Here is an 18,753-nt window from a genome sequence, read left to right as displayed (position 1 = left end):
GACATACATTTTAAATCATCTTCCTGCTATAAAACTCTTATACGAATTCCATGGTATTGCACAAAGCATAAAAGAGACTGTCATTGCATGATTTGAAACTTAATAAAAGCATAATACAAAAAGACGAATGTACCTTTCATTTGTGTTCCAAAGGTAAGCGCCAATTTTGCAAACAGTTCTGGGTTTTCAAATTTATCTTCTTCAGCTTTTACCCAAAAGCTGTTTTCTGCTATTTCTTGAGGCTCAATCTGAAACAAAAATGGCATGTCCAAAGTTAATAACTAGTATTTTCAATAGCCAAGTTAAAGCCAACGCTACTAGACTTTTGTGATAATTGGACTGAATTAAGTTTAAGTATGTTCCAGGTATTATGTTCTCTTCAAGACGCTTCCTGAACAAAACACCATCAGATGAACTGCCCTCTATCTACACAACGATTTTTTATTACATTTCCAAACAGGTTTGATAACATACTAGCATCTGGGCCTGGAAGTGTTCAATCTTTCTCTTGATTCTTTCTAGACAGTTCCCAAATTCTTCCCCACTTACATGCATCCCTGCTACTTGACAAGTGTAGCAAGAATAGTCTTTCTTACAGTGACAGAGCTCTGAGTAACTTATTTGCAAATGATAGGTCAAAATGGACATTTCAGTGACTCAGTATTAAGTCTGCGGGAAGAGTTATCTTTTTAAGTATCAGAAGTAATTTTATGCTTAATATCACCTTTTTTTTAACAGTTTTAATTTTCAAAACATAAGCAAGAAATTCATTATAGTACCTTATTTCATACTGGCTACATTAAAAGAAGAAAATACTCTGCTATGTACAAGCCAAAAGCAAATTTTACTCTTCATGAATGGATCAGAACAGCTTTTTTGTTCCCAAAATATGTTCCTTCTCCAGTTTTTAAAAATCTTCTAAATTCTGGCTTACAAGTCTGTTTAAACGCCAATTAAATTTCAAGGGCTATTAAATTTCTTGCACATAATTTTGAAGTTAATAAATACTATATTTGTAAGCCTCACTAGGATTTCACTACAAGACATTGGTCCTCCACCTTTTACCCTATGATCAATCTGTTTATGTGTAGCTGCTTTACCACCAGCTGCAGGTAAGATATTTTTAAAAACTACCTTAATCCAACACTAATGGTAAAGACAGTTACAACAAAAGGCACTAAATTAAACAGTAAGGATTTTATTCCCAAAACAATGGCTCCTTAAAAGTGATGATCAAATAGACTTTCTTCTTTTTCAGTATGCAGGATCTCTTTGGCACTGTTCCCAGAGAACTTAAGCAAAGTGTCCATCTGCAGTTACTTTCTATTGTCATACACCGTGTTCAGATACACAATTTATAAATTATTTTGATGAACACACGGACATAGTGGATTACAATGAAATTGGCTGCAATGACCAATATGTATTACAAACTAAAAAGCTTGTTTTTCTATATGTTTACAGGATAGTACTGAGTATGTTTCACAGTTACAAAACTAGCAGAACTGACTCTAGAATGAGATAGAACCTAACAACAACCTCTGAGTGTAGCAAGCCTAACTACATGCATGGCAGGAATTCTTCCCTGCTTAAGATGCCTAAATAAATGAAAAAGATAAATGAATTGTAGGACAGAAACTATCCTAACCAGACAAAGCAGTGGCGAGTCAAAGATGAGCAGCAACTTCAGAAGAGATTGCTATTGCCAATGGCAAAGAAATTATATTCTTCCCATTAAGAAAATCAGCAAAATTTAAATCTGTGATGAAACGTATGTTCTATAAGGAAAAAAGTCTGGATCGAAATACCCAAACAGATACAGAGAGTTAATATAAAAATCTGGAAATCAAAGATCCTAAGAGAAGCTAACTGAAACAAGAGCCACAAAACATTTTCTTAAAAGCCCTGGTGGAAATGCACTTTAAAACATTAGAGCTCCATTTCAAAAGGAGGAAAAATAGTTTTTAAAAAAATCCAGAAAATTGTATGAGAGAAGTTTTGAAGTGAGTAATCTTCCAAACAGACAGAAGACAAGGACCTTCAGTGGTAAAGTATCTTCAACAGACAATAAACACTTTACAGGAAGAGAAGTGACTTTTTTTCTATAAGGGTTTTAAAGGTTACAAACTGTATAATTCAAATGATTCATAAGAGTACATGAACTAAAAGGACTTTTATATGGCTACAAGAGTTTCCCAGGAAAAAACCTACCCAAATCTCTGGATTTTAACACTGGGTAATGCCATATTTCTCAAAATAATACATGAGCATCTTTTCCAGCATGACAACACATACATTGCTGTTGCTTTTTAATAATGTAATTAAGCTACTTGAAACAGTCCATTTCTTCCTTCTAAAAAATACATTGGTGTGGCTGACAGGTGGTTAAAGGTATTTTGTACAGATGTTTTAAGATAACAGCAGGACTACACAACTCCTTTTTAAATTCAGAAGCATTAAAGTTAATACTTATTCTCAAAAAACTTTCCAGTTTCCTGGAAATGCACTGAGAATTACCTCTAAATAAAGAAAACCCCTTACCAATTTCATTGTGCTGCAGTCTCTACAGGTAATTGTAACATCACCCTCATCTACAATTCTCCATAGCAGCTCTGAAGGTGCTGGCACTGTCGTGCTGTGCTGTAGCCCTAAGAATGCACACTGATGACTGCCAACCAAAACCAAAGGTCTAAGGTCTTTTTCCCCCTAGACCCTCCTCCCACAGCCAAGAAGGAAATTTACCATTTATCCTTATATGCAGACTATAAGAATGACAGACAGAAAAAGTGAAGAGAGCTTCAAATTTATTTTAAGATTTATTGAAATTAACACATTGAAAACATGGTTGACTACTTTGAATATCCTTCTACTTAAATTTTTTAAAAGCCTGTTTTTAAACTACTACTGCTAGATACACTTCAAGATTATTTTGCCACATTTCCAAGTACTTTGAAATCCAGTGGCAAAATACTAAAGGTAAGTTATAAAGATTAATTGTTCTGTTAAAAGAAGCTATAAATTGTCACGCCATGCATTTCCACACAGTTTTCTCTCGACCTTCTAGATTCCTCCTTCTGAAGTTAGTAGGATGAATCATTCACGATACTGCTCTTATTTGTTACTCCAAAGAAAGAGCCACTTTCATTCAATACTTCAGAATTTACAGGAACACAAAATCTAAGCTTGCTTTTTGTTTAGAAAGATGATTAAGATCACTTATTCAAAAATATCAGAGGACAGTCTAGTTCCTCTTCCAACAGTAAACTGCTGTCCTTACTAGTTCTTGAAAGATTTTGCTTGAAGTGGTGATGGTATACATTCAGAAATGCTACTTAACAACTTTAACTTGAAGCACCTGAAAAACCCATGGGGAAAAAACTAGAATGTTTTCCAAACACAGTCCAGTGCTGTTGCCCTAACACCATCTGTCTTTACATACAGTCGTAAAACTGAAATTCCATTATGTCTGCCAGGATAGATGTGCTATGTAAGAATTGGATGGACGTATGATCCTGTGTCCTAGCAATATTGTGAAAACAAAGGACTGTTATTGCTATCCAGTTATGTGATTCATTTCAGAGGCTTCATATTGAAAAAACATAGCATCCTCAGCAAGGAGTAACATCTGGCATCCCGTGTCATCCAGCTCCATCCAGGACAACATGATAACGTCCAACTTTATAGAGATATATATCTACATGCATATGATTTTCCCAACAGTTTTATCAGCTCTGAAACATCCTGAAGAAAGCCTGCACTATTTCAGAGTGTTACTTAAATTACATGTTCAACAGTTGTTCTGTGTTAAATTGCAACTTACAGTCAATGACCATCTGTAGCTACTTAACAGCTTACTTTCATCAACAATTTGATTTTACTGAAGTTCCCATTGCAACAAAATATGGTTTTCAAGGAAAGTGTCAGACACTACCTAGTAGTACAACACTTAGTGTCTTGACAGGTAAGTAGCAGATAACCAGCCAAACTACACTGAAGTCTAAGCTAGAGCTCAAATCAGATAGCTTGTAATGTGTAAAGGTCCTCCTTTCATTTGCCTTGATGATTTGGAGATCTAAGTAATTTTTCCTACAGCAAACCTCAATACATCTATCACATTTTATACCACTAAAAACTGAAAAGCACAAACTACCTTTAAGATGTGATGGTTTAGTCTTGATGATAGATGCAATTATCTAGTACTCCAAATGTATTTCCTTTATATGGAAGTAACAGTGGCTATACCTACTGATCAAAATGGGATGTTAAAGCAACACATACACAAACACACACCTGGGTACTTGCGTAACTTCTCTTGTCACAAAGTGACCGATCATACTCAGAGGCAAGAAAAACTAGTAATTGCTCGCACACATTACTTTGCAAATCAGAGATTGTGCTTGCAGTTTACTACACGGAAATGTTTCTATTTTAAGGTGTTGTAAAAAATGAAATTTGATTAAATATAACGATGTTAAGACTGTGCAGAAGCTCACCTTCATTGGAAGTCAATGGTGCCCAAACATTTCATTTGGGCAGTCCCGTAGCTCCTCCCAGTGGCCATAAGGCTGCCCCAGCACACTACCCATGTCAAACAACCAACAAACATCTCTGAGATTAATAACCTGCAAGTACCATTATAGTACAGACACCAGCACTCGCTGAACTTACAGCTTATATTAGGCATCACCAACTTCGAAGGCTTCTACGTGAACTAGAACGCTGTTATCTATGTTTGAAAACTCATTTAGAACTATTCTTAATAGTTTGGATATATGCACGCAGCTTATTGCAAAGTCACAATTCGTATTTGTGGCACCTAATAGAACAGTGCCGTATCTTTCCTTTTGGGTCATCACAGTTTTCCTCTTTGCTTTGATATAGATCAACAATACAAGCAACTCTGCAAAACTATGAAATTCAGTGAGTGTTCACTCACCGACCATACTCCACATACTCTGAGCAGTCACACACATCCTCTCTGACCTGCCCTCGTGACAGGGCCAAAAGAGAGAGAAAACACAGCAGTTACCTACTGCCATCTCCTGCTGTCATTACAGAAATCCACTGAGCTTAGCACACATGCTCTGACAGCTCTCACAGAAAGAAATCTCTCGCCTAGCAATGTGCAACCCACAGATTTTAAAAAGAAGTTTTGTAGTGGAACTCAGCTTCCTCGGATGCTCATCTGTCAAACATCACACACGATGTTCTGTCGAGAATCATCTCATTTAAAAATTCATTGTAGTATACAGTACAGTAACTAAATTTGTAAAGCAAAGGAGAGAGGAGGAACATCAGCTTCACAACCCTAATAGAGCCATGACTTCAACTCAAGTTTAATATTAAACCATGTATTGCTAAATCAAATGCAGTAATAATTCTACACAAAACTAGATAGCTAAAAATTACGTGTAGTAAAAATTTTTTCAATGCTTACAATAAAAACTGATGTTTAATAACACCCTTGCCTTTAGAATCTTCTGATAAGTTTTACAACTGTCTTAACAAGGTAAACACCTGCCTTTCATCAGAGAAAGAAAAACCCTGTTAAAGTGTGTTTTGTAGTACAACTATCATTGACAGGCAGTTAAGGCAATGAAAGTCAAATTTTCTTTCAAGCTTCCAGAATATATCACAAGAACAAAAGAAATGTGAACACAAAATAATTTCTTAATTAGATGCTTTAATTTATAGTGAATTACTGCACTTATTCAGAGGACTGATCTTAAAATGTTTCTTAACTTCATGTCAAGACATCTGCCTTTAAAAAGAAAATTCTAATAGTTTATGTCTGTGTACTTGTACTGCATGTTACACGTAGAAGCTCAAGTAAAACCTCTTAATACATCTCAGACATCCTTTCTCATTACTCAGCCACAGCTACTTCAATTAAGCAAACAGCTCTATTTATCCCTTGACTTCAGATCCTTCTTTCTGTCAACTGCCATATTGTCAAAGTTCCTAAATGGCAGTCTTCCCAATAGTTTTCCACCCAATTATCTACTTCAAGATTCATTTCCCCTGTCTTAAAACCAAGCAATCCTTTAACTAAATCAACTTTTTGCTGAAAAAAGTAGTTAAATTATTTATAAACATTTTAATTGTTTGATAACTTAAAATAAAATGTGTTGTTTAAAGCAGGTTTACCTTCAAAATGCTCACTTGGCAAGTCAAATATCAATTACAACTGAAAACATGTACAACTTAACTCTATACAAAACCAGCCAAAATTCGGAGAGCTGTTAGCTACATGTATCCCAAGAATTAGGGGTGTTATGGGCTCTTGGCAGCGTTAAACACTTGAAGCTTACCCAATAGCATAAGATATCTTTGAAAACCAATACTAACTGAATCACAATCACTGCATCAAAAAATCCTTTGGATAAAGAATGGAAATAATTCCCCAAACTTCATGAGTACTATTAACAATCTGATGTAAACTCTAGCACACTACCTCCTTCCTCAAAAGCCAATTTTTACCAATGCGAATAAAAACAAACACTCTAATACCTTTGACCAGTTGATTCTCTTCATTGAGACTTCCAGGTTATACTTTTTCTTCTCCTTCATGCCATGTGGTAATGCTGGTGTCACCAGAAAGGGAGCAAAAGGAACACCTCCAAGAGCTGGTGGCATTGGAGGCCCACCAAAAGGCAGTGGTGGAGGTGGTGGTGCTGCTCCACCCGGCAGCGGAGGAGGTGGAGGTGGTGCTGCTCCACCTGGCAGCGGAGGAGGTGGAGGTGGTGCTGCTCCACCTGGCAGCGGAGCCCCCCGGCAGCGGAGGAGGTGGAGGGGGAGGTGGGGGTGCTGCTCCACCAGGCAGTGGAGGTGGCGGAGGTATTGCTCCACCAGGTAGCGGAGGTGGTGGTGGTGGAGGAGGAGGTATTGCTCCACCAGGAAGTGGAGGTGGCGGAGGTATTACTCCACCAGGTAGCGGAGGTGGCGGAGGTATTACTCCACCAGGTAGCGGAGGTGGCGGAGGTATTACGCCACCAGGTAGCGGAGGTAGCGGAGGTGGCGGAGGTATTACTCCACCAGGTAGTGGAGGTGGCGGAGGAGGAGGAGGTATTGCTCCACCAGGTAGCGGAGGCGCTGGAGGTGGTGGCACATTCTCACTTGGTAGGGATGGAGGTAATGGTGCTACTTCTGCCAGTTGACCTGTCAGGCCTGGACCCTGAAATATAAAAAAGGAATTCTTTTTAAAGGGTGGAGGGAAGGAGGTTTAATATGAAGTTGAATCAAGTAGGATGTCTTGTAGTCAACTGTACCTCAAGAAAGTGAGAATGCAACCGTTCTCTTATTTAAATGAGAAGCAGTAACAATAGATTAAACCATGTACCATAAAACTGCCAAGTAAACTAAATAACCTAGCATTTTTATAAAAATAAATTGTTTCCATTTTAAAGAAAATTTAATAGTAGCAGTAACATTTAAGTGAACAGAACAGCACTTTATTTCTTACCAATGCACAAAACATTTATCCCACTTAGGGTATCCTGGCAAGCTGGGGCATCAGAAATGGTAATAACCATGCTGAATTTTAACAACATTCATCTGCTAGTGGAAAGTTTCCCACAGAAATCACTGAAGCAGCTATTGCAGTGCAAGAGGTTATGGGACCACAGTTGTTCATAACTATCCTGACATCTTGGGGGGGGGGGGAGCAGGGCAGGGACCAGGCAGGCAGAATAATCTTGTTCTCCTTTGAATCTGTCTGCAGTTGTTTCTGTGGTGATAGGAATAAAGAGCAACTGCAATATACCTTCCAAGAAGTTTTAAAACAAACAGTGAAAAGAAACATCAGCATGTTAAACCATCAGAGATGTTTCTGTAGTGATAACATGATCCTAGCCTAGTACAAATTCCTCACAGATACTTGTCCTTCAAAACTATCTGTTAAAAAGCACCATCAGGAGCTATGAAAAAGCAGCATCAGGAACTATACATAAACTGCCATACCAGCTCATATTCTATTTCTGCTACTAATTTTTATTACAAAATTATGTAATATAGGCTATTCATTTACTCTGGTTTGCATACTATTTACCTACACAATTATTCACTGTTTCTAGTTCAAAGGAAGCAAGAGATTGCTTAAAAAAAAAAAAAGAAGCTGAGAAAAGTCTGAGAGCATCTAAAGAAATGCCACAATATATTGTGGCATATACAGAGGATAACACTACAGGAAAAAAAGGCATAGATGCTAGAAAATTACTATCTATCACTTTTAATTGTACCATTATTGTGAGTGAGCTTTAATGTCTGGATAATCTGAATTGTGTTAGTATCAATTTAACAGGATTAATAATCAATTAGACTAAATATAAATTTTTGGCTTTGCACAAGGCATGTGTTTCTTTGGCCCACAAACTACTACAGAAGTTGTACTGCAACAATTGCACTACTCATCAAAACAGACTGTCAAATTTCAGTGTAACATCATCTTGTAGATATTTGAAACAAACATTAAAATTGTTAAGAATGAAGTATGAGAAGTGTCTGTGTGTGAACACAGAGTAACAAACCGTAAGACACCACAGGTTACGAGAATGACTTGTACTGATAGTGAAGGACACAATGAACAGCAGCCCAGGTGTTAAATGCAACGTAACGTGCTTACATTAAGATGCCAAGGCCAGTGCTCTGAAAAGGCTATAGCACAGACAACTTGCCAGCAGAAGACCAGCATTCTGAAAGCAGGACTATGGCAACCAGGTTACAGCACCTCACATGCTATTCTTCCTCTTATTATCCAAAAAGGAAGTAAGACCATCAGCATTAAAATACCCGCAAAGAGAGAAAAAGGCAACAGGCAGACCTTGCCTAGCATTGAAGGGGTAGGAAGTAAGCCAGGCTGAGGCAAAAGATCGAACCATAGTATCTGTTGGTTTCTAAAGGATATAAAAGGCTTGTCTAAAACCCAGTTCGTTGTCATTAAACAAAAGAAACCCAAGAGATATTGTGACGGCTCAACAGGCAGCATTTCTTGTCCTCTCTGCTTCACTAGTCATCCAGGACAGATGCCTTAGAGATACACTTCTGGTGCTTGTGAGCAAAATTCATGAGAAAATGAATGCAAGTAGTATCACCTTTGCTGAAATTAAGTATCACCTTCCAGTCCCATAAGGTCTTGCATTTTTTTTTAGTTATATTTACCTATGAGACTGTAATAAAGCTAGTGTAATATACATTTTAGAAATGGCTACAGTCTGATAGCCAGAGTTAAAAAAAAATGTTTTTGTTATCAGTTGCATGCACATGCTGAAAAGTATATATATTGTGCTTGCATGCACATGCTGAAAGGTATGTATATTGTGCTTGCATGCACAGCTATCATAATTTCCACCTTTGCAATTCAAGTATAAAGCCTTCCAAAACACTCTGCAAAACATACAGAAGTAGTAACGTTAAAGCATAAATAAGTACTTAGGAAAAAAAAAAAACTTAGGCTGGATTCAAACTTTACATAGCCTAAGGAAACTTCTTCCTCAAAAAAGCAACTATCTGTGACAAGTGATGAATATACTACTATTTGAAAAAGTGTCACCTCCATTAACTATCCCTAGTAGGTTATCATGGCTTAAAAACAAATCAATACAACTATAACATACATTGCAAACTACATGGAGACAATACATTCCTGGGCAATTTCTTTTCAACTCTTTAATAAATACATACATACATACACACACACAGAAATTCAACTGTGGAACTTACTGTGACTTAGTTTTATTACCTGGGTTCGTAGCTGTTTGATTTCTGTTTCAAGTTCTTTGATTTTCTCTTCTCGTTTCTGAAGCTCTGCTTGTGCCTCTTGTCGAGCTGTGAACTCTTCATCAAACTGTAATGATTAACCAACACAGAACTGTTTGTCCATTTATGTCCACACTAGATACTATACTTTCAGGAATTCTTTGAACAATATCAAAACTAGAGCAATAGATGCAATTTTAACTTAAAAAAAAAACCCAGTCTTTTTCCACTATGTGTTCTTCTAGTGCCACATCATTTCTTCCATCAACAAGTCACGACACAGAACCACTCAGATCAGCTACTTAGTACAGCTGTAAATTCAACAGGATTTCCCCCCCACAACAGAACATTGCAGATTTCTTAAACTAAACTCAAGTATACATCTCATGCAGCAAGCTTAAATCTGAAGAGATGCGTGCAGCTTCAGCAGTATCATCCATAAAGTAACATAAGAAAGGAGGCATCAAAACAAGTTAGTGATCCCTTTAGTCTTGATGTCCCCATATAAAATGGCAGTCCAGTTTACAGCATGATTGTGAGAAATTTGCCTTGTATTTTCATTCTGCTATTGTTTGCGAGGCTTAAAAGATTTCTAGCATCTTTAAAAGCTTCTCCTAATCATTCTTGCACAGGACAAAACAACTTACAACTAGAAAGAAGATGTGCTGACTGCCACGAACAAAGTGCATTATGATAAATAACTCTTCCAGAGAAGCATCACAACAATTTGATGTCTATAAAGTTCAGACACCGTAACTCCTATTAAAAATGCATCTATGTTTAACATAGAAGAGAAAAAAAGCTAATGACTTCATTCAACCCTTCATCTGAAATTCATAATCATCATGTTCAAGAACATGTACTGCCTTGTGGCCTACAAAAGGCTGCTTAGACCATGTCAGCAAAAATCAAAGTTTTGAATGTTTTTACTACACAACATGGTACACGAACTTTTGTACTTTTGCAGCTAATATAGTACATCCAGCGTCTCACATCCTTAGATGGAATGTGCTGAGCTTAAGTTAACAAATTATCCACTAACATAATCTAGGAAACAGGAATTTAAGTAACTTGAGAAAACATGTTGTATCATGATATTTTTAGCACAAACACCAATAGTGATAAAGCAGAAGGATAAGCGTTAATTTCTTTAGAAACTCCCCCCCCAAATTTATAACAAGAAATATACTGAGGTGGAATTCTTCCTACAGAAATAATTTTAAATGTCTAACCTCTCCTGTACCTAGTAATACATGAAAAGTGCCCATGACCAAAATAGGACTTAGTTATCAAGCGCCTAATCTAAGCTCTCTTCTCTTCCAAAGAGAACTGGACCAGAAGAATAAAACTGTTAACAAAACAGGTTCAAAAATGCACTGTAAGATTCCTAAATGTGAGTAACGAGGAAATAAATTACCCTCCCTTATAATGGAATAATTTATCATGGTTATCATAAGGAAATAAAGAAACATCTTCATGTTAGCATCTCTGTGCCTAAAGAATCGATGCTTTTTCAAACATTGAATTACACTGCTTTTTGTTAAATTTCTTCAGGTTCCAAAACAAAACAAAAAACATTTTCCACATATTTTTTTTTTTAGGCACATACCTGCACTTTAGGTATTTAACTATGACTAAGTATTTCACTACCAAATAGCAAGAAAGGGAATTTTTCCCATCACTTATCTACAGCAGAAGAATACAAGGGAAGATACGTACAGCTAATATCACTCATCTCCTTTTGAATTCAGAGGAATGTGGAATCTGAGACTTACACACACACACACAACCTCAAAACCCAGAGAGCCGTTAGATGTGAAAGAACATCCTGCCTGTGCAATACACTATTTCCAAGTTTCCACTAAGTTCCTACAGTCAAACAACCCTACAGTGTTTCTGTCAGGCTTCTGCTCCGTACTGTAAAAAAAAGTGATGATTAGGACTTACCTTTCTGGAAAATTCTGCTGCTTTCTTTTCACTCTCTTCTACTTTAGCTTTATCCACACATGCATCTAGAATTTAAAAACAATACCATAGAGAAGTCACGTAAAATGTATCACAGCTCTGAAGGGCCTTCCAACCATAATTACCCTATGACCCCCAACAGAAAACCAGACAAAAAAATACAATGAATTACTAGATTGATCCTACCACCAAATATTTGGTGAATAATTTTGATGAGGAAAATCTGTAAATATAACTGAAGTGGTGAGGACACATGACCAAGAAAGTTGAAGATGAATCATCATAGCTGTTCTGTCTCTAACAGATTTGAGTTTCCATGCCCTTCTTTTATACGACTCTACTACTAAATAAGAGATGAAAAAAGCATTTTTATACTAGTATGAAGTAATAAGTTACTTCTGAGGTTCCAAATCAGAAGGTCTCCTTTCCAGATTAGGAATCCAAAATCAAGCATTTCCTTACTTCAGTAAAATTATTTTGTAAGCAAGGAGAATTTGGACAGAGTGTGAAGCACAGATTTCTTGACTCAACCATGATACAAAGCACATCTACCGACTTTTCCCACAGTGTAAAACTCTAAACATTTTATAAGTGAGATAAACACAAGTAACCAAATATTATAGGAACTGGCATGGAGATACAAATCAGTTATCCCTAAAACTAGCAAGTCAGTGGAAACAGAAGGCAAGGTGAGGTAAGTTTTTAACATAAGATCAAGCGATCCTGTTTCTAGAGTCCTAAGTGAAGAGGAAATGCCAAAATACTTCCTGAATATGCAGGACGTCTTTTAGAAAGCCACCTGCCCCAAGCCCCAAAGTCAACCTGTAAAACAGCCTGCCTTTGCTCCTTTTGTCACATCACAAGAAAAAAAAAAGTTTCCCAAATGAATGCATTCCTCAAGAGTAATTACGTTCCCACATGAAATATTTACTCCAGAGATGCCCTTGTATTTCACGAGTACCATGTACCCCACCGATCTTAAGAAAAGCATAAAACAACACTTCTAAATGCTGATAACTGCCATTTAAATGATACAGCATTTATTCAGCTGCTTCCTCCCACATGACATCAACATCCACAGTCCCTCAATGCTTCAACTGATTAGTTTACCTTAAACTAACCTCACATGCTTGGAAAATACTACAGAAAATATTGTTAGAATGAAGTATATAACAATTACAAATCCACTCACAATTAACGCTAATGTAAATTTTGGTATTTATACCTGACTCAAAATCCACAGAATTTATGAAGAAGCAATTCTTGGTTATTAAGACTATCATATTCAGATATAAGTCAAGACATACTTGGACAAGAACTCATCATCAGTGTCATTTTATTAAAGCCTGCAGAGCTTGATCTGTCCTTACCCAGAAGTATACCTGTAGCTTACATGCATATTTCCAGAAAACGGAAAAAATTCACACAGTCAATTTGAGTTTAGACAGAAGCATACAAAAAAAAAGTGCACTTCAGTAAAACAAGGTAAAATTGCTTATAGTATACAGACCAATAAGATGAGTAAAATCCACGTCCATTCTTCCTCTGCATTTAAAATCCGGGTCCATGCCACTGCAGTGCAATACTATCTGTGATACGCATTCTTCTATTATCTTGTAATACTGTGGTCTAACAAAGAACACATTTTACAAGATCATAAGAACAGGGACAATATGCAATATGCAATATGGAGTGGGGGAAAAAAGAGGCAACTAACTCCTAATATATATTGTACAATTGGCAGTGAAAGGATCAGGTCAAAAGTCTCATTTGTACTCTAGCTAAGAAAGCACTGCTGTCAGTTTCTCAGAAGGGTGTCTGAGGAAGCTCAGGACTCCACAAAATGTTGTGCACTTTTCATTTATCCTTTCCCAGACAATAATTAATAAAGCATTGTCTTCAGTATTTTCAACATATGCTGCAAGAATTATTTAGCACATTCTCACAGTGCATTCCATCACTAGCAACAGCACCAATATTCAATTACTTAGAAAATGAGCTAATTATTAACTTAATTGCTTGATATACATCTCCACACAACAATATCAGGAACCTCTACGATTAAGGGCTTCTGTGCTCAAAATTACCAGCTCTTACCAGTGCAACGTATTACATCTCCATTTCCCATACCACAGAGCTCTCAAAGTAGGAAAACCTCAAACCTAAACTGATGATATGCTAAACTTTCAAATTTAAAAAAAATAATAAAAAAATTAAGATTTCTCAGTTTATGTTTTACTACTTAATTTTATCATCTTGAGTATCAATTGTTTTTATCATGCCTTTACAACAAAAAAAATACTTGTTAAAATAAAATTTTGTATGTGGTACTTTGACACTGCTAAGACACTATGAGGTGCATATATAAGAGAAGCTTACACTGCAAAGACAAGATACAAGGCACTGTGGAACTATTTTCAATTATTAATTGCACGAATAACTTCCAAATTCTTTGAAGTCATGAAGTTATCATACTTGAATAAAGGAAAAAGTACTCAATGAGTTACGAGATTTTGGGATGAGGATGACAGAATACGATTCAAGTCTGAAGTAAGTATTACTGTATTTAACAAGATCTTCTCCATATTAACACTGAGCAGGAAGACGAATGACGCATCAGTTACAGAGCAACTATTAATGCGTGATTGAGCTACTCAGTTTACCAGGGTCTTGATTTCTCTTTTTCTTCCTACTCTCTCCAAAAAAAAAAACCAAACCCAAACCAAAAAAGGCGTGACAGGTGACACTTACCGGACATAGTAATCACTCCTGATGAGAAGGAAGTGTTGGAGAATTGATAAGAAGTAATTTTCAGAGGAAGTATCTTTCAACATATTATACAGCAGATGAAATACTTCATTCACATCAGTGCAAACATTGTTAAGGAAATACAAGGACTTAAAAAAACAAAATTAAAAATAATAAAAAAATGAAAAGAAAAAAAAAAAAAACACCACAACAAAACACCCATCCCACTCCAAACCCAGCTCTCTAGTTCATATTGTTCAAGTTAAACCTTTCAACACTCCCAACTACTATCCTTATTAGTAAATACCCTTTGTCCGCTAAGGTTATCCACTGAACTGCCCCCTGTTTAACAATTAAGACATGCTGCATTACTACTCAGAAAAATTATACTACGTATTTATTATAGTGGAATCCTGTAAATATGTTACACACAAAGCTTTCATGTTCTTTCTGAAGTGAGCCAGGCTATTGGCAAATATGCTCCAGCCAAACATTTTATTTTCTTAAAGAAAATTGCCTGGTTTTATCTGTTATGTAATGCAACAATATTACTTCTTAGTGATTTTATATTCTATAAATAATATGTAAATATATAAATATATATTCTATGTATAAATATTCTATTCTATCTATATAAATATGTATAAATATACTATTTTATAGTCTCATTGGTGGATCTACCTTCCTCAGCTTCTTAAATACCAGCTATTGCTCTTGTAAAAACTGCATGCAACCATTCTAAACTTACGTAACTTTAAATTTACTGCTTCTTCACAACTAGAAAAGGTATGCATCTTGCATGCTTCAGAACCTACTACAAATTTTGTTCCAACTTACTCATCAGAACTAATTTTTCTGCAACCTTATAATCTTCCATGGGTGTAATTTTATGTCGCAATGTATTACAAGCTAGAGTTGAACTTAATAAATGTTATTTCTGAAAAATTAATTCCGTTTGCAATGACTTCCATTTGACATGCAAATTTGAGTACTAATTTTCTAAGTAAGTTTTTAACAGAAAAAGAAGTGGAAAGAAATCTGCTTGAGAAAGTGCTTGGTAAGATACACAACTGCAACAAATAAACAGGAGCATTCTGGCTTACATTTAATGAAGTTATTAAACAGTGCAACAAGTTACAATGCCATTTCTATAAAGGATATTCCATTTCAGCTCTGATGTCATTGAGGCGATGTGACAGTTCAATTAAGTCTTCCTCTTTGTTCTCATCAAACACTTTCAGCTGAATATCAAGCTCTTCATTATCCTTATCTTTCAAGCCCTATTTTTCAAGGCATAGTATATCTTAATTTTCCCTTTTTTACAGCAAGAATTCGCTCCCCCTCCTTTCAAAGATTATATCAAGGCAAAATATAAGACATTAACATTTGTAACAGGAGCAAGCTGTAACTCAGTGCCTGGGGTTTTTCATTATAATTGCACAGCTGAGAAAAATTAAGGCAAAATATCAGCACATATAGCAGGTATGGGTTGCAGAACAAACATGAAGCCTTCTAATTGAGTTGAATTCTCTTCATGGGACACAGTCAGCAATTTCTGCTTGTTCATGTCAGAGTTTCTTTTAAGAAGTAACATAAGGATATTTCAAAACATTAATGAAAGTGAACCTAAGAAGCCTAAAGAAGTCTAAAGAAGATGTGCTTACAACTTCTGTTAAGTTAATCTAGATCACAGCATAAAAATATCCATAGTATATTGACAAATACAAGAGAAATAAAGAACAAAACCAAGAATTAGTACTTGGAGCAGGGAAAAATTTGTGTTTCTTGTAATAAATAAAAGCAAATTTACCTAATACGCTTAAGAACCAAGTTCAGCTTGCTACTAGGCAAAAATCACAAAAAAGGAAACTAGTTCAAAAGCAGTTAGTGTGATACACTCCATGCTTTTAATGGAAATTGGCCTGCAATTGTCGTAACTGGATATGCACAAACTGAATGGCAACCATCTATGCTCCCCAGAGAAGCAGAAACTCATACCAATTCTAATGTTTGAAAACCAGAGAAGGCTACTGGTTTTCTGAACAGATTAAGAGAGAGAAATATGGATACACCTCCGGATTCTTTTTTGTTCCAGAAACTCTCATTTATAAATTTCTTGAAAATTTACCCCTAAGCACAGATATGAGCATGAAGTTCTCAAGATGCTTTTTCACCAAGGAAGTTGCTTTCTAATGCAAAAAACTCCCCTCTACCTCGGACATTCCCTGCAGAATTAATGATCTGAGCTCAAAGTGTATGTTGTAATTAATACCTTACAAATAAACAAACAGCAAGATAGTACTGAGTATTTTAGTTGATATTACGGGTCACATGAAATATTAACCTTACTAGAAACAGAATTTCAACACAATAGCTGTTCAACATTTTTTGGAAAAGATTATTCTCGCTAAATGTTAACTGCTTTTAAACTCTTATCTGTATGTCAGTACACTCGACGAAATTTTCTATCATGGTTTATCGGCCACCTCACCCACTGCCAATTGTTAAGGTTTTTAAGCATTTATTGATTGTATAATCCAGCTTTCAATAGATTAAAAAAAAACTTCAGAGGTTTTCAGACTTTCAGCTGTTCTACTGTTCAGCAAATAAAGACAGCAGATCACATTAATGTATCTCCATGATATTACAGCTACATAACCTAAAAGAAATTAACATACACACCCCAGTAACCATTTCAAAGCTGAATGTGTTCAATACTGAAGGTTTTTATTCCTGACAGATGTTGATGACTGAAAACGTCATATCTTTAAAGTTATAGCAGTATAAATTCTGTTTCAGACAAATATAACCAGGTCCTCCTTAATTTCTCTCATCTTTAGTGAGAAACTGCTGAGTAACTTAATTATACATATTCTTGATGTAAGCATCAGAATGGTTTCTTGGTCAACAGCTACAAATCTACCCCTAAATCACAAATATTCATACGCAACCACCCATAAAGGCATACTTCTGTGCAGCTGCATGATGACATGCAGCCTCAGAGAGAACAAAGGAGTCAATTTGATTTCTCCTTAAAAACTCCAAATGCATTTTCAGAAGGCAGATTAAAGAAAAACAGATTTCACAGAAAACAACAGGAACAGCATATACAAAGAAAGTTAATCCAAGATTGGTTCCACAGCCAGACTCACATTCACTTTATGTGCTTTGAGCTCATTATGTTAAATTTGATGGCTACCCTAATTTAATTCCCAATATATTGACTGGTTTCAACTACCATTCTGGTTTACATAGCTCATAAGAGCCTAAATTTGCAACTATGCAGAATAAAAGCAGATTTGGATTGATAGTCCTTTCCAGGTCTGACCTTCCCTATCCCCGATCTTCCACATCTGCTACTCTCAGTAAAACAATTTGGTTATCTTCAACAAACACAAACAGTTGACTGTGATCAATCCCTATATACAAATTACTTACAGGCAGTATTTTCTTCAGGCCACAACGTAAAAACTCATTTCTCAAGTGTATCCTGAAATCAAGATCTTCTGGAGATGTAACAAGGGCATTGATGAGTTGCATACATGCTACCTGTTATCAGAAATATAGGCAACAACTTTTAGTATGTACAGAATGAAAATAAATACTGACTTTGACTATTTCAGTTTAATTATAAAACTAAATGGCAAGAGATGGATATTATTTATTATGCAGCACACATGCAACACCTGACTTTGGTTAATTTAAGCAACATCAATTCTGTTTTCATATTGTGTGTGCTTCTGTTATATCAAAATCGTATCACATAAAGGATCATACTTTATTTCAGACAGTTATTCCCACACTACAGTTCCACATTGCAACTCTTTCTCTTTAGTATTCGCCAATTTAAAAACAAACAGTTTTTACAGTAATTGAAAAATTAAAAAACCACAAAAAAACCAAACACACCTATACACAAAATAATTCACATCACCAGGTGTCTTTTCTACCCCTGCACAGCACTTCTGCAAAATGCCTAAAATCTCAAGATACTGGCTAATGCTTTAATTGAACAGCTGTGCACTTTAATTCATTTACTTTAAAACAGGTAGACAATAGCATAATGCCAAAAGTGCTGATACATGTTAAAAGACTAAAATGAGACTCCAGGGAAATACCAATTTTGGTAAAAGATGTTAACTGCAAATAGAAGTAGCATTAGAGTAGAAAAAAATAAATAAAAATCAATAGCTGCAGAGAAAAAAGTCAGATAAAAGCACTCTTCCTGTTTTAATTACACTCACTATTTAGTTCTAATGGAACACCTTATGGAGTCTTAAATTTCTA

The 18,753-nt window shown here is 35.9% G+C and overlaps 1 protein-coding gene across 1 annotated transcript in view; it reads right to left on the bottom strand.

The window, feature by feature from the left end:
* DIAPH2 (diaphanous-related formin 2) overlaps positions 1-18,753 on the bottom strand; it is a gene marked incomplete at its 3' end in the record, with an annotated part of 68,880 nt that overhangs the window by 31,980 nt on the left and 18,147 nt on the right. Inside the window, exons 8-16 of the mRNA XM_010296871.1 lie at positions 17,905-18,015; positions 15,628-15,746; positions 14,470-14,586; positions 13,229-13,347; positions 11,701-11,765; positions 9,706-9,841; positions 6,961-7,167; positions 6,511-6,626; positions 134-248 (exon numbers count right to left, since the gene is read on the bottom strand). Of these exons, the coding sequence (XP_010295173.1) occupies positions 134-248; positions 6,511-6,626; positions 6,961-7,167; positions 9,706-9,841; positions 11,701-11,765; positions 13,229-13,347; positions 14,470-14,586; positions 15,628-15,746; positions 17,905-18,015 (1,105 nt within the window). The remainder of the gene's footprint in view (positions 1-133; positions 249-6,510; positions 6,627-6,960; positions 7,168-9,705; positions 9,842-11,700; positions 11,766-13,228; positions 13,348-14,469; positions 14,587-15,627; positions 15,747-17,904; positions 18,016-18,753) is intronic.

The sequence above is a fragment of the Phaethon lepturus genome, unplaced genomic scaffold (genome assembly GCF_000687285.1).
Source record: "Phaethon lepturus isolate BGI_N335 unplaced genomic scaffold, ASM68728v1 scaffold24761, whole genome shotgun sequence".
Lineage (NCBI taxonomy): Eukaryota > Metazoa > Chordata > Aves > Phaethontiformes > Phaethontidae > Phaethon > Phaethon lepturus.
This window is presented reverse-complemented; position numbering and strand designations above follow the sequence as displayed.